The following is a 14,263-nucleotide window of genomic DNA, read 5'->3' on the forward strand; positions in this document are numbered from 1 at the left end:
AGAAAATGTCTGAGTTTGTGGATCACAAACTACAAAAGTATATGTTTAATTTGCCATCTTTTTTAAAAGATAGCAAAGATGTTCTGTCCAAATTGAAAGATTTTGCCTGGTCAGATGAACTTTTTTTTGTCACGTGGGACATTGTTAGCCTTTACACATGCATTGAGCATAAGTTTGGTCTTCTGGCAACACAGTCCTTCCTAGACAAAGACAAAGCTGACACCTTTGAACATAATAGGATGATTTTAAAAATGATGGAATTGATTCTCACAACGAATGTATTTCTCCATGATGGAAAGTGGTATCGCCAACTGCGCGGTACAGCAATGGGCACTAAATTTGCCCCTTCATACGCATGCCTATTTATGGGATGGTATGAGGGCCTCCATGCATGGGGCAGAGAGGCCTCCCCTTGGACACAGCACATAGTGTTCTGGGGGAGGTTCATTGACGATATAATATGCATTTGGTCTGGGTCTGAAACTTGTTTACATGATTATTTCCATCATCTTAATAATAATCCATATAATGTGACGCTAACAATGAATTACAATAAAACACAAATAGATTTTTTAGATCTACATCTATATGTGAAAGATGGAACGATACAGAGTGCTCTGTATCGAAAAGAGACGTCCTGCAATGGAGTACTCCATGCTACGAGTGCCCATTCTAGATCAGTTATTAAGAATATTCCTTACGGAGAGCTAGTGAGGGTAAGAAGAAACTGTTCGGAAACAACAGTTTTCGAAAAAAATGTTTTAGAGACAGGAAATAAATTCTTGGAAAGAGGTTATGAAGAGAGAGATGTAAAAACAGCCATTTCAAGAGTACATCAAATAAGTAGAGACTCCACGTTGGAGAATAGCACTAAAAAGATGAAAACTCATAATGACAAACCAAGATTCATCACTAAATATACTTCGCATAGTCAAAAGATTTTTAGAATCTTGAAAAACAACTGGCACATGCTACTGGAAATACCCGCTTTCGGAATGACTCTTACCAAAAATCCAAGTATCACCTATAAGAAGGGTACAACATTAAAAGAAAGATTGTGCCCTAGTTATGTGACCTCATCACGGAAACCTCAAACATGGTTACCTACGAAACCGATTGGTTTCTTTACATGCAGCTCCTGCAACATGTGTGCCTTTGGTATAAACAAAATGAAGGAATTCATGTATAATACTCAGAAGCAATATAAGATCAGAGAATTTATTAATTGTAAAACCTGTTTTGTGGTTTACATATTGGGCTGTAAATGCAATCAAATATATGTAGGAAGCACAACGAGAAGCCTAAAACTGAGAATACAGGAGCATAGAAGAGCAATAGTTGCAGGAGATCCGAAGTATCCTATGGCTGAGCACTTTAAACAAACTCATGCTAATGACCATGCATTTTGGTTCTTTGGAATTGAACATGTGGCTGCATGTAATAGAGGTGGAGATAGAGCTCTTATGCTAAGACAACGTGAGGCAAAATGGATTTGTAGATTACAAGCAATCAAGTTTGGTCATAATACTGATAACGAATTTCATTATTTATTGAATTAAGACAGTTGTCAATGGTTAAAATCTTGTATTCAGCTTAAGCAAAATCAGTTATTTGCTAGTCGTGGCATCAAAATGTATCATAAATTTTGTTGAGGAGCTACTTAATCGACCAATTGTTACAGTTGTGATGCCATTCTTTTAAGTGGATATTAAGGAATACCAGTAATATGAAAGCTTGTTTTGAATATTGTCTTACTCGATCTGACAGCAAGACTGGCTATGTAGGCATTATGGCAACATGGGACTCTTTCTCTCTATCCAGCATTATTCATATACTCTATTCTTCATACCCTGGCCTTATTCTTTACTCTCTCTATATTACTTCCCTTACGAGGTTTGTTACAATACAGTGAAAACAACAAGACTTTATATTTGCTTGATCTTGTTGCTGATCTCTTTTGTATTTATCAAATGGCACCATTCAAAAATGCCATGGTATTATTTCTTTATATTGTTTGAACATGACTAATTTTCCTGCTTCCATCCTTTCTAATTGTCGCATCTTGATTTATAGGATTTCATGACTAAATTTAAAATATTACATGGTTTTGCACCAAAGGTAGGAGCATATATATATTGCTGCTTTTTGTATAATTAGTAAACAATTTATATTTGTAATTTATACTATTATATTAGCAAAACATCTTAATCTTGAATTATTATTTCTGACAAGCATATGCGTATTGGACACTACATGTATTCAACTCTTTGAACTTGTATATATTGATACTCAAAGATGGCCGAAATATTGGAGCATGAAACTAGAACCTTTAACATAAATTCCGCCCCTCTTTTTTTATATATAATTTAAGGCATACACTTTTATATTGAATAGCTTTTTAAATAGTGAAAAACAGAATTAAACAAATTATTTCGCGGTAATTTACGAAAATAGAATAAGGATTAAATTGATTAAATATTCATTTACATCAACTTCAAATTTAATATTTATATTAGAAATTATACTGTCACCTTTTAGAATTATAAACGAGGAGATCGTTTTTTCCTATTAAATATTAAAGCATAATAACAATTTCTTTAGGAACTCCGAACAGTATTTCACTTTTGAATTTATTAACCAAAGCTAAAACTCATGAAGTACAAGCCATTATCTTACCTCAAAGTGACAGCAAGTTAAGTACAAGCTTAATATTCGAAGAATGAAGAATACGAAATGAGCAGTATATCCCACTTGATAATGGAACTATCAAAAATGTCAAAAGGCATTCTGAAAGAATATTTGAGACAAGAAAAACCAAATTAGAACAACCTAAACTGGTTAGCGTGATGTTTGAGAAAAAGGGGAAGAAAAAGGGGATGAATACAGTCATTTGTCTCACCCAAATCGGTCGCAGAGGGTTTAGATAAATCTAGAGAACCAATAGGTGATAATAGAGATGGGAAGGTCCATTGGGATGGTGACTATCAAAGATTCTTAGTGAGAATCTAAAGTGAAATAAGACAAGTATTGAGTAACAATTATTTGAAAGTGATAGAAACGCGTTGCGTACAAACAACATTTACACAAATCATAAAAAACTCCACAAAGTTTGCCAATATTTCGCAAAAAGGAAAGGGGAGAGAGAATGAACTGAAACTAGAGAAACTTCAAATTAAGAAGACCTAACAAATAACAAACTGCAACTTTAGATGATTTAATAATCAGTAAAAAGAGCTTTTTTTATAAAGATTAGCTGGGATCTCACCTGTACAGTAGCTTCAAATAAAATTGTGAGGCAGATTGTCTTAGATCTCATGAGTAGATGCTCAGTTTATTGACAACGGAATATTGGTCAGACACCTAATAAGGAATATGTGAATCTATAAATAACTTAATACAGAACTTCATTAATGTTCAATAATCCAATTAACGTCATATATATATAAATTTTAAACAAAACCTATAAAACTCAAGAAGTCGACTCATGTATTGAATTTTTAATAAGGAAAAGAATTAAATTTTTAATAAGGAAAAGAGAAGGAAATTCTATAACCAAACTCAGAATTGGCATTGGTTCAATAAATTAGTCTCTAAAGTTTATACAAAAGAGCGATAGTCATTCAGTGTACTTTATATAGGCGCTAGTGGATCTAATAAGTTGTAACTAAAATATTATAATACTGCAAAGCATACAAACAACCAAATGTATCTCCGATATCATAATCACTTAACCCCACCAAATTCACTAAACCCACAGAACCAATTAGGCTGATGATCCAAACAAATATCTAGAACCAATAAAAATGCAGATTATCACATCTTAAAAGATCGATTTACCCCCTGTTAACACTCGCGGTCAAAATACCAAAATACTAATTCCCATTGAAATACCTTGATAAGCGTTTTCTGCTCCCATCCCGATTCACCGACAGCTTTCACGGTACTATTTCGCTGCTTAAATACCAAGTTTGAATACTCTAGATAGGAGACACCTGATCTGACGCGTCTTAGATGACATCATGGTTGCGCGACACCCACAATAACGCAACCTCGTGTATAGAAGACTCTCACAAATGATTCCGCCATTTTGTAGTGTCCAAAATATAAGAATTTAGAAAGTATATTTGGACACGTCTAATGCTCACCGGATCAAAATTCGATATTTAATAGGAAAAAACGATCTCCTCGTTTATAATTCTAAAAGGTGACAGTATAATTTCTAATATAAATATTAAATTTGAAGTTGATGTAAATGAATATTTAATCAGTTTAATCCTTATTCTATTTTCGTAAATTACCGCGAAATAATTTGTTTAATTCTGTTTTTCACTATTTAAAAAGCTATTCAATATAAAAGTGTCCGCCTTAAATTATATATAAAAAAAGAGGGGCGGAATTTATGTTAAAGGTTCTAGTTTCATGCTCCAATATTTCGGCCATCTTTGAGTATCAATATATACAAGTTCAAAGAGTTGAATACATGTAGTGTCCAATACGCATATGCTTGTCAGAAATAATAATTCAAGATTAAGATGTTTTGCTAATATACTAGTATAAATTACAAATATAAATTGTTTACTAATTATACAAAAAGCAGCAATATAGATATGCTCCTACCTTTGGTGCGAAACCATGTAATATTTTAAATTTAGTCATGAAATCCTATAAATCAAGATGCGACAATTAGAAAGGATGGAAGCAGGAAATTTAGTCATGTTCAAACAATATAAAGAAATAATACCATGGCATTTTTGAATGGTGCCATTTGATAAATACAAAAGAGATCAGCAACAAGATCAAGCAAATATAAAGTCTTGTTGTTTTCACTGTATTGTAACAAACCTCGTAAGGGAAGTAATATAGAGAGAGTAAAGAATAAGGCCAGGGTATGAAGAATAGAGTATATGAATAATGCTGGATAGAGAGAAAGAGTCCCATGTTGCCATAATGCCTACATAGCCAGTCTTGCTGTCAGATCGAGTAAGACAATATTCAAAACAAGCTTTCATATTACTGGTATTCCTTAATATCCACTTAAAAGAATGGCATCACAACTGTAACAATTGGTCGATTAAGTAGCTCCTCAACAAAATTTATGATACATTTTGATGCCACGACTAGCAAATAACTGATTTTGCTTAAGCTGAATACAAGATTTTAACCATTGACAACTGTCTTAATTCAAAAAATAATGAAATTCGTTATCAGTATTATGACCAAACTTGATTGCTTGTAATCTACAAATCCATTTTGCCTCACGTTGTCTTAGCATAAGAGCTCTATCTCCACCTCTATTACATGCAGCCACATGTTCAATTCCAAAGAACCAAAATGCATGGTCATTAGCATGAGTTTGTTTAAAGTGCTCAGCCATAGGATACTTCGGATCTCCTGCAACTATTGCTCTTCTATGCTCCTGTATTCTCAGTTTTAGGCTTCTCGTTGTGCTTCCTACATATATTTGATTGCATTTACAGCCCAATATGTAAACCACAAAACAGGTTTTACAATTAATACATTCTCTGATCTTATATTGCTTCTGAGTATTATACATGAATTCCTTCGTTTTGTTTATACCAAAGGCACACATGTTGCAGGAGCTGCATGTAAAGAAACCAATCGGTTTCGTAGGTAACCATGTTTGAGGTTTCCGTGATGAGGTCACATAACTAGGGCACAATCTTTCTTTTAATGTTGTACCCTTCTTATAGGTGATACTTGGATTTTTGGTAAGAGTCATTCCAAAAGCGGGTATTTCCAGTAGCATGTGCCAGTTGTTTTTCAAGATTCTAAAAATCTTTTGACTATGCGAAGTATATTTAGTGATGAATCTTGGTTTGTCATTATGAGTTTTCATCTTTTTAGTGCTATTCTCCAACGTGGAGTCTCTACTTATTTGATGTACTCTTGAAATGGCTGTTTTTACATCTCTCTCTTCATAACCTCTTTCCAAGAATTTATTTCCTGTCTCTAAAACATTTTTTTCGAAAACTGTTGTTTCCGAACAGTTTCTTCTTACCCTTACTAGCTCTCGGTAAGGAATATTCTTAATAACTGATCTAGAATGGGCACTCGTAGCATGGAGTACTCCATTGCAGGACGTCTCTTTTCGATACAGAGCACTCTGGATCGTTCCATCTTTCACATATAGATGTAGATCTAAAAAATCTATTTGTGTTTTATTGTAATTCATTGTTAGCGTCACATTATATGGATTATTATTAAGATGATGGAAATAATCATGTAAACAAGTTTCAGACCCAGACCAAATGCATATTATATCGTCAATGAACCTCCCCCAGAACACTATGTGCTGTGTCCAAGGGGAGGCCCCTCTGCCCCATGCATGGAGGCCCTCATACCATCCCATAAATAGGCATGCTTATGAAGGGGCAAATTTAGTGCCCATTGCTGTACCGCGCAATTGGCGATACCACTTTCCATCATGGAGAAATACATTCGTTGTGAGAATCAATTCCATCATTTTTAAAATCATCCTATTATGTTCAAAGGTGTCAGCTTTGTCTTTGTCTAGGAAGGACTGTGTTGCCAGAAGACCAAACTTATGCTCAATGCATGTGTAAAGGCTAACAACGTCCCACGTGACAAAAAAAAGTTCATCTGACCAGGCAAAATCTTTCAATTTGGACAGAACATCTTTGCTATCTTTTAAAAAAGATGGCAAATTAAACATATACTTTTGTAGTTTGTGATCCATATATACATATATATACACACACACATTACATACACACATATATAAAAACAGTTAACACTGAGTTATACCCACCATTTTGTTCATGGTGGGGGCGTGGGTTATGGTGTGTTGTGTGCACTGGTAACCATAACTGGAGAATCTCACTGGTTTTGCCCCACTGAGGCAAAATCATAACTCAGTTTTTAACTGTGTTTTTTTCAATAAATTCCATTGCTTTTTTAAAGATGTACTTCATTTCCAAACCCTTCACCCAGTTCACTGCTGGTAGACATGGGTATTCCATGCCTCTAGGTCCCTACCATCTGTGCTGTGGGGTCAGAGACTCGTTATAGTTTCTCCACTTACTTTGGATTTGTTTCTCACCATGTGAAAGTTGTGCATCATTTGGAAGATGGCGGTTGAATCTGTAAAATGGATTCTCCCTTTGGTTTGTATACAACTAAGGATAGCCACCCATGACTGTGGAAATTGTTTTTCCCACAGCGCAAAAATTGCAAATCAGAATTGGCTTACAATTTTGAACATGGCAGAAAAAAAAGTTTCCAAGACTTTCGTCTGTCAGTCACATTTCTCAAAAACTCAAAATGTGATTGGCAGAAGTCTTCACTATCTTAACAAGCGATTGCCAGTTGGTCTTGTCCTTGGGTTTAAATAAAAGGTCAAAGCCAATAGCTCAGCATCCAAATCGAGACCTATTTGCTCTGCCAGTGTCTATTTTATTTGCATTTCAGGAGTTTCAGTTCTGTATTTCCAATAGGACTACAAGTACCTGAATACATAGAAAAATTGACAACTAAATGAGGTACTCGTGCATGACCCAGAACAACTTGAATTGTATGAGGCAGATGGAAAGAAATACTTATTATTTGGTGTAATACCCATGCATCTTTAAGTAAAAAGAATATAGTAGGCAACAGCTTGAGCTCTGTTCCAGCCTGGGGCCTCTTTCCTCTATATGGTAGGGAACTCGTCTTTGCAGTATCTTAACACTATACAACTGGCCCCATATGTTATGAATATGTTTTAAAAAATGCTTCACAAAAATACATGTTATTGATTTTCTTTCACTAGAAAGACATTTAGATATGTTTACTATGGAGTTTTCATTCTCAAATAGTTCCATCTTGTTTGTTTTCCACCAGCGTGCACTGATACTGAAGGTCAGCCACGTTCTCCTGGGGAGGTCTGGAATGGGTCTCCCAAAGGATGCTGCATGTATCAGTGTATAGAGAATGGAAGTGTTATTCCTGTGAAGCCGGACTGCAGTGAGGAACCAATGCCGACGTGTGAGCGAGAAGGGGAAGTTATCATCAATGTCATTGAGGAAAGGGCTTGTTGCCCAAAGAAAATCTGTGGTGAGCACCGTTTTGAGAATATATATTTTATGGGCGAATACAAATCACAATAAATGCAATGCTTGTAATCACAGTATGCAGGAAAGGGACACAAATGATTGTCCCAAATGCGCATGCGTGCAGCATCATACATGTACAACGAGGTAAAGCAACGAGGTAAAGCAAATTACAAGTTTGAGACTTTTACAAACTTCTGTATTAGAACAATAAAATGTTGGGAGCTTTATTAAAGACAATAAAGTGTCTCGGCTTATAATGGCTCCAGTGGTGCTGGAACAATTGTCAGAGTGGGGTTGCTGCCATTAACGTTACATCACTGAGGTAAACGTAATTGTGAAAAATCATAGCGTCACACAGAACAAGTGTAGCGAATGAACCACGTCCATTCAGCATGAGAGTGGTTTTGGTGTAGTATGTAGCTCATAGTGCATTTTGGAGCACCCTGTGTCAAATATATTACTAAACCATGTGGTGATAGTGCACTGTCATTTACATAAGCACATTTTCTATGGAATTGGCCACTTATTTTGCATAGACATGCAGTTTTACTTCTAAAACTTTAGACTGTGCATAGAATAATGTGTGAAAATTGTTTTTTGCAAATATTTATCATTTGGCGATCACCAAGAAAATTATCTTGATTTGCTTTGCTCCTTTGTTTCCTCTGTCATTTGTTTCCATCACATTTCAGAATTAGAAAAAGGTGCCTTGTGTGTGCTTTCAAAATGGGCGATACATTTCGAAACATTTGTACAATTTATTTACAGATATTAAAATGTTGTTTATGATATCCTACTGCCTTTCCTTTCAAACGTCCTGTACTACTGAAGGACTATCACATAATTCACTTTATAAAATTCTCTATTTTTGAAGAAAAGAAAGAAAACACCATTCTCACTGTTAAAAGAAAAAGCCCAATTTATGGGAAATCATAGCCTGATATTTGACCTTTGTATGTGAACCACACAACAAACGTGACAAGATAAAAACAAAATGTAAAGACGTCTTTATTGCTCATTCACCATCTGAACTAGGGCTGTAGCCGCGGTGGGAGGGGCATTAGAGCGGCAGGCCAGCCCATATTTATCTCTGGCCCTCCCAAATGACGGATGCAGGTGGCACAGTATAGAGGTGTGGGAGGTTAGGAATTGAATGAGCAGTAGAAATGTCTGCACATTTTGTTTACCTTGCTACATTTGCTGCATGTTCCAAGACAGGTTAAATGTCAGGCTATGTCTTCCGACAAATTGCTGTTTACTCTTTAAAGGTGGAGATGTTGTTTACGTTTCTTCCTTTGACTGCAAAGTAAGAGGATTTTGGAAAGTGAACTATCTGACCATTTATCTGTGGTACAGACAGGGCCACTGGAATTATGGGAAAGTGGAAGCCAAAATTTGTGAAAGTGTCACTTCATTATTTTTGTCATTTTTACACATTAACACTGTCTGGGCTAAGGTTTCACTTCATTAGTAACAGTTCCAGAACCAAATACAGCTGTAAGTAACTGAAAGGTGGCCAGTCAACCTTAGCAGCAAAGGACCTTTCACTTCACTACAGCACATGTTGCAACATTTTTAGTAACTTTTGATGTGTTTGAGCTAGACACAAAATGAGTTTGTTGTTAAAATCTGCAGATTATGCGAGAGATGAAGGATTATGTGGCAGGGTTGTGGAAACAAATATTTTAACAGGATCAAATCAAATCTTGGTGATGAACAAATGATAAATGTTACATTGTATTGCAAATTTGTATAGTGCTTACTATGTGTGTCACTGAAGTGCTTACCTACATGGACTGCAAGCTACGCCATGTGGGGTGATGTGCGGTTGCAAGGGTGTTGTTTTTCTTTTGTGAACGTATGTGGGAAGTGTTTAATTGTCATGCGTGATGATTACCAAGGTGCGGTTATCATGTTATAAGATGCACCAAGTGGCAGTGTGGTGGAGGATGAGGTATGAGAGACACAAACACTCAATATACGATTTCCCAATATTCTGGCAGCTTTGAACAGCTCAGCTGGCCCTTTTATGGTATTTGTTATGATTATAGTCTGCTTAGCTGATTACTGCGCTGTTTTTCCAATCAGAACTTTTTGGGCCGATTTATTTACATTTGTCACAACCCAAAGCAGCAAGGCAACTTGCTGCACTGAGTTGCGTGAAAGGCACACAGCAGAAATACTCCATATTTACAAAGATATGGTGCGTTTCTGCTGTCACCTATCTCTGGTGCATTGTGTGCTGCCGAGCGCCAACCTGCCATCATGCAAGGACGCCTGCGTTATGGGTCGGCTTGTCTTTAAGCTGGAAGGGACACCTCTACATTGCAGATTTGGGCTACTGACCTTCTACTTGACCTTCTCTGCTGCAGCACCCCCTGCACCCCTACTTCCAATGGGTATGGTTGGCTCGAATAAGCCTCTGCTCCAACATTCCATTCTAATGTCTTTCTGATTCTCCTATTTATCAGAACTGGGAATCTGTATAGCCTTCGTACACAATAGTGGAGTACAATTATACAGTAGTAAATGCATTTGTGTTCATGGGTGTTAGACCTGGCACCTGGGCATGGGTCTCCCTTCCATTTTTTGCTGTTGCCTCAGGTGTTTTTTCTGGTTATAGATGCTTTGGGCACTCTGCCACTGCTGTCCAGTGCCACAGTGCAAGTGCTCCCTATGGTAAATTGATGTATGGATTAGTGATTCCATGATTGGCTGGTTTGGTTTACTTGTCAGACCATATTACAGTGCACTAAGTGTGCCCAGGGCTCGTAAACCAAATGCTGTTGGTGGGCTTGCTGCACTGGTTGTGCCACCCACAGAAGCAGCCTGTAAAAGTGTGTCTCAGGTCTGCCATTACAGAGCCTGTGTGCAGTCTGGTACTGCCATGTTGACTGGGCAAGGGCACCCACTTGCCAGGCCCTAAACCTTCCATTTACTTCATATCAGACACCCATCTGGTAGGCCCAAGGGCAGGGTGCATTGTAAGTATAAGGTAGGACATGCCCTGGTGTGCATGGCATGTCCCTATAGTGAATTACAGCCATTTTCGCTTTTCACTATTGCAAGGCTACCTGTTCCCCATAGGCCAGAATGGGCAGTTTGGTTATTACATCTTATAATCCTAACTGACTCAGGGAACTAGGTGGAAATTCGAGTTTAGTATGCCTGAATTCAGAATGATAAAATGCATCTTTTAGTTAAGTTGGTTTTAACATTCTCTGTTTGAAAATACCACTTTTAGCAAGTAGGTATTTTCTTGTCTAACCATCCAAGCCTGCCTCTGCTAGGTTGTGTATTCCTTGTCTGGCGTTTAAGTGACAGGGGCTGGGGGATTCCAGGAGACAGGGTGAGTCAGCACAGGGCTGAACAGAGAGATCTGTATGTAGATGGGTGGGAGGAGTTGCACCTGGGACCTGAATAGGGCTGTGCCTTCCCTCCACAATGCTGGCTCCACCTCCTGTGGTGCGCCTGATGTCCCTGGCCAGCACTGTGAAAGGAAAGAAGGAGTCTTGTCAACAAAGTGCTCCAGGACTGACCAGAACAGGTTTGGACTAGGCACAGGCCTCTCTGCCTTCAGAGAACAAAGATAAACTGTGTATAAAAAGGGGGACCCAGACCCCAGAACTTTAGATCACTTTTGGGAAACAAGAAGAAACCTTTGCTGAGGAGAGGAACCAGAGAGACTGAGGAGAGACTATCCCTAAGCATGAGGGATTGGCCTGCAGTAGTTGCCTGACTGCCAAAGAGAGGAGAAAGGAACTTTGTGTGTACTTTATTCAACTTGTGAAGGATCTCCAAGGGCTTGAGAAAGAGCTTGCCTTCTGCTGAAGTCTCAGAACAACAGACTTCACCCACCAGCTCCCCAAGAGTTCTTTGGAAGTGTCTGCAGTTGTGTTGGGCTTTCTGAGGGACTGCGTGTCACAAGGAGCTGGAAGCGCGAAGCACGAAGAAGAAGGTTGTCGCTTCAAGACACGAAAGCGCCTCGCATCACAGGATAAGTGGGTCGACGTCGCATCAGACGCCGCCGCATCATTGGAGAAGCGTGTTGCAGTGCCTATCGTGACTCAGAAGAATCGTTGAGTCGCCGCACGGCCGTCGGGGGTGCACGCATCGTGTCGCATCAAGAAGAAGACGCCATCTTTGTTTTATCGCACCGGATCTTCATCGCATCACGGCGTTTTGGGCTGCATCGCCACGGAAGCGCAGTAAGAAACCGACGCATCACCTCCCCTCGCACCAGTTTCGTTGTATAGCATTACGCATCCTAAGGTACATTGAACTCAAAGTGTCACATTTTACATCTTAAGAGAACTAAGATATTTCTACCATTTTTACAGTACAGTATTGTGGATTTTTGTCATTTGTGGTCTTGTGTTAAGTCTATATAAAAATACTTATTTTTATACTACAACTTGTGTGGTGTCCATCTGTAGTATTGTCACTGGGTTACTGTTTGTTTTCACAAAAGCTTTACACACTGCCTCTGAGATAAGCCTGTCTGCTCGTGCCAAGCTACCAAGGGGGTGAGCAGGGGTTATTTTAGGAGTGTACCCCCTTAACCTGACTAAATGCAAGGGTCCCTATTTGGTCAAAGGTACCTACCTCTGCCAACTAGAGACCCCCAGTTCTAACAATCGGCTACCGTTTTATGGATACCTAGCTTCTTTAAATGAAGTCCATTTAAGCTGTAAACATGTTTGTAGTCGAAAATGGCTCTATGAATCAGACCCTGTTTTTCACTGTAACATTTTGGGCCTTTCTGCTCTAAAGGGCATATTATCATTTGCAAGAACTAGCATCGGATTTTGTATTTCTTTTTTGTTTGTTTTCTATATCCCAAACTCGACCCGAAAGAATTAGAGAGCTTTACATGAGCAACAGTTGCATTATAGACGGACACATTAATTTTTTGTTAGGCACTGGGAGATTAAGTGATTTCCCAGAATCCCTGAGTGATGAGCATATCTGCCAAGACTGGAACCCGGTTCCCCAGCTTCGAGGTTGACTGTTCTAGCCGTTAGGCCACATCCTCTCTCCTTTGTATTTGGTATAAACTTTGCACATAATAACTATAAACAATTCAGTTGTTATTTACTAATTCACTTTGTTCTAGTATTTTATAAGATTTCGTTTGTGCTTTCAGAATGCAACATGACTTTGTGTGATATAACTAACACAACATGTAAAGCTGGTGAAAAATTGGTTGCCCACTACACCCCTCATTCCTGCTGTCCGCATTACCAGTGTGGTGAGTGATTTACTGTGATGCTCTTGCACCTACAAATGTGAATGCTTTTTGTTTTAGACTGCGTAAATTTCAGTTATGGGCATGGAAGCATATTTATGCAATGAGTCAGAAAAGTACATATGCATTCTTTTATTCTACTTTGCATAATAACAAGCCCACCATTCAGACCTTGAGGACACTTCTGAAATAGGTGTAAACTAATTTGTGCCCATCTTAGAACTTGAACATCTTGACTATTTACTGCTACATTTACTATTATTTTTTCATTGGGAACATTTTTTATTATGGTTGGTTGAACATGATTACTTTCATTTTCAATAGTTCAATTTTGTAATTTTTTTCTTTTTTTATAGGATTTTTGTTCCAGAAATTGTAATATTTATATTTGTGGCTGGTATTTAATAACTATTTTAAATTCAATATCTTTTCCCGCATTTTTAACGTTTTTTATCTTTTGTCAAAACCTTTAAATCCACCTTATTTTTCCTACCCATTTATCTCAGTGTATTGCTTTAATTCACTTAAACTTTGTATGGGCATTGTAAGTTGTTAATTTGTTGTGGAGTTTTACAATGATTGGTTTCTCACAGCATTTCCTTGTTACTGAAGCTAAACTACCAAGAGTGACATTTGAAACCAGCTTATCTTTCTGGACTGAACTGTGGGCCATCATCCAACAGGCCACCTGCAGTTATAAGTGCAGTGCAATTAAAGTCTGCATTTACAGACTGAGCAAAATTGATACTCACAGATAATCACCATGTATCTTTTGCTGAGTTATGCAAAAGGACCTAACAGCTGCAGGAAAAGTTTCTTGCAAGACAATCTGTGAGAGTGTGTTGCTAAAAAAGTATGCTAATTAGCTTTTTAGGGTAAGTTACAATTTTCGAACGGTGCTAATGCTCAAATACTTATTTTTGTAACTGAGAAACTAGGGACC

General features: G+C 37.7%; 1 protein-coding gene across 1 annotated transcript in view; it reads left to right on the top strand.

Annotated features, from left to right (window-relative positions):
* The window catches only part of OTOGL (otogelin like), a 939,358-nt gene that overhangs the window by 808,532 nt on the left and 116,563 nt on the right, over window positions 1–14,263 (top strand). Inside the window, exons 46-47 of the mRNA XM_085653920.1 lie at window positions 7,861–8,073; window positions 13,219–13,323. Coding sequence (XP_085510046.1) covers window positions 7,861–8,073; window positions 13,219–13,323 — 318 coding nt within the window. The remainder of the gene's footprint in view (window positions 1–7,860; window positions 8,074–13,218; window positions 13,324–14,263) is intronic.

Source organism: Triturus cristatus, chromosome 4_1, assembly GCF_964204655.1.
Source record: "Triturus cristatus chromosome 4_1, aTriCri1.1, whole genome shotgun sequence".
Classification (NCBI taxonomy): domain Eukaryota; kingdom Metazoa; phylum Chordata; class Amphibia; order Caudata; family Salamandridae; genus Triturus; species Triturus cristatus.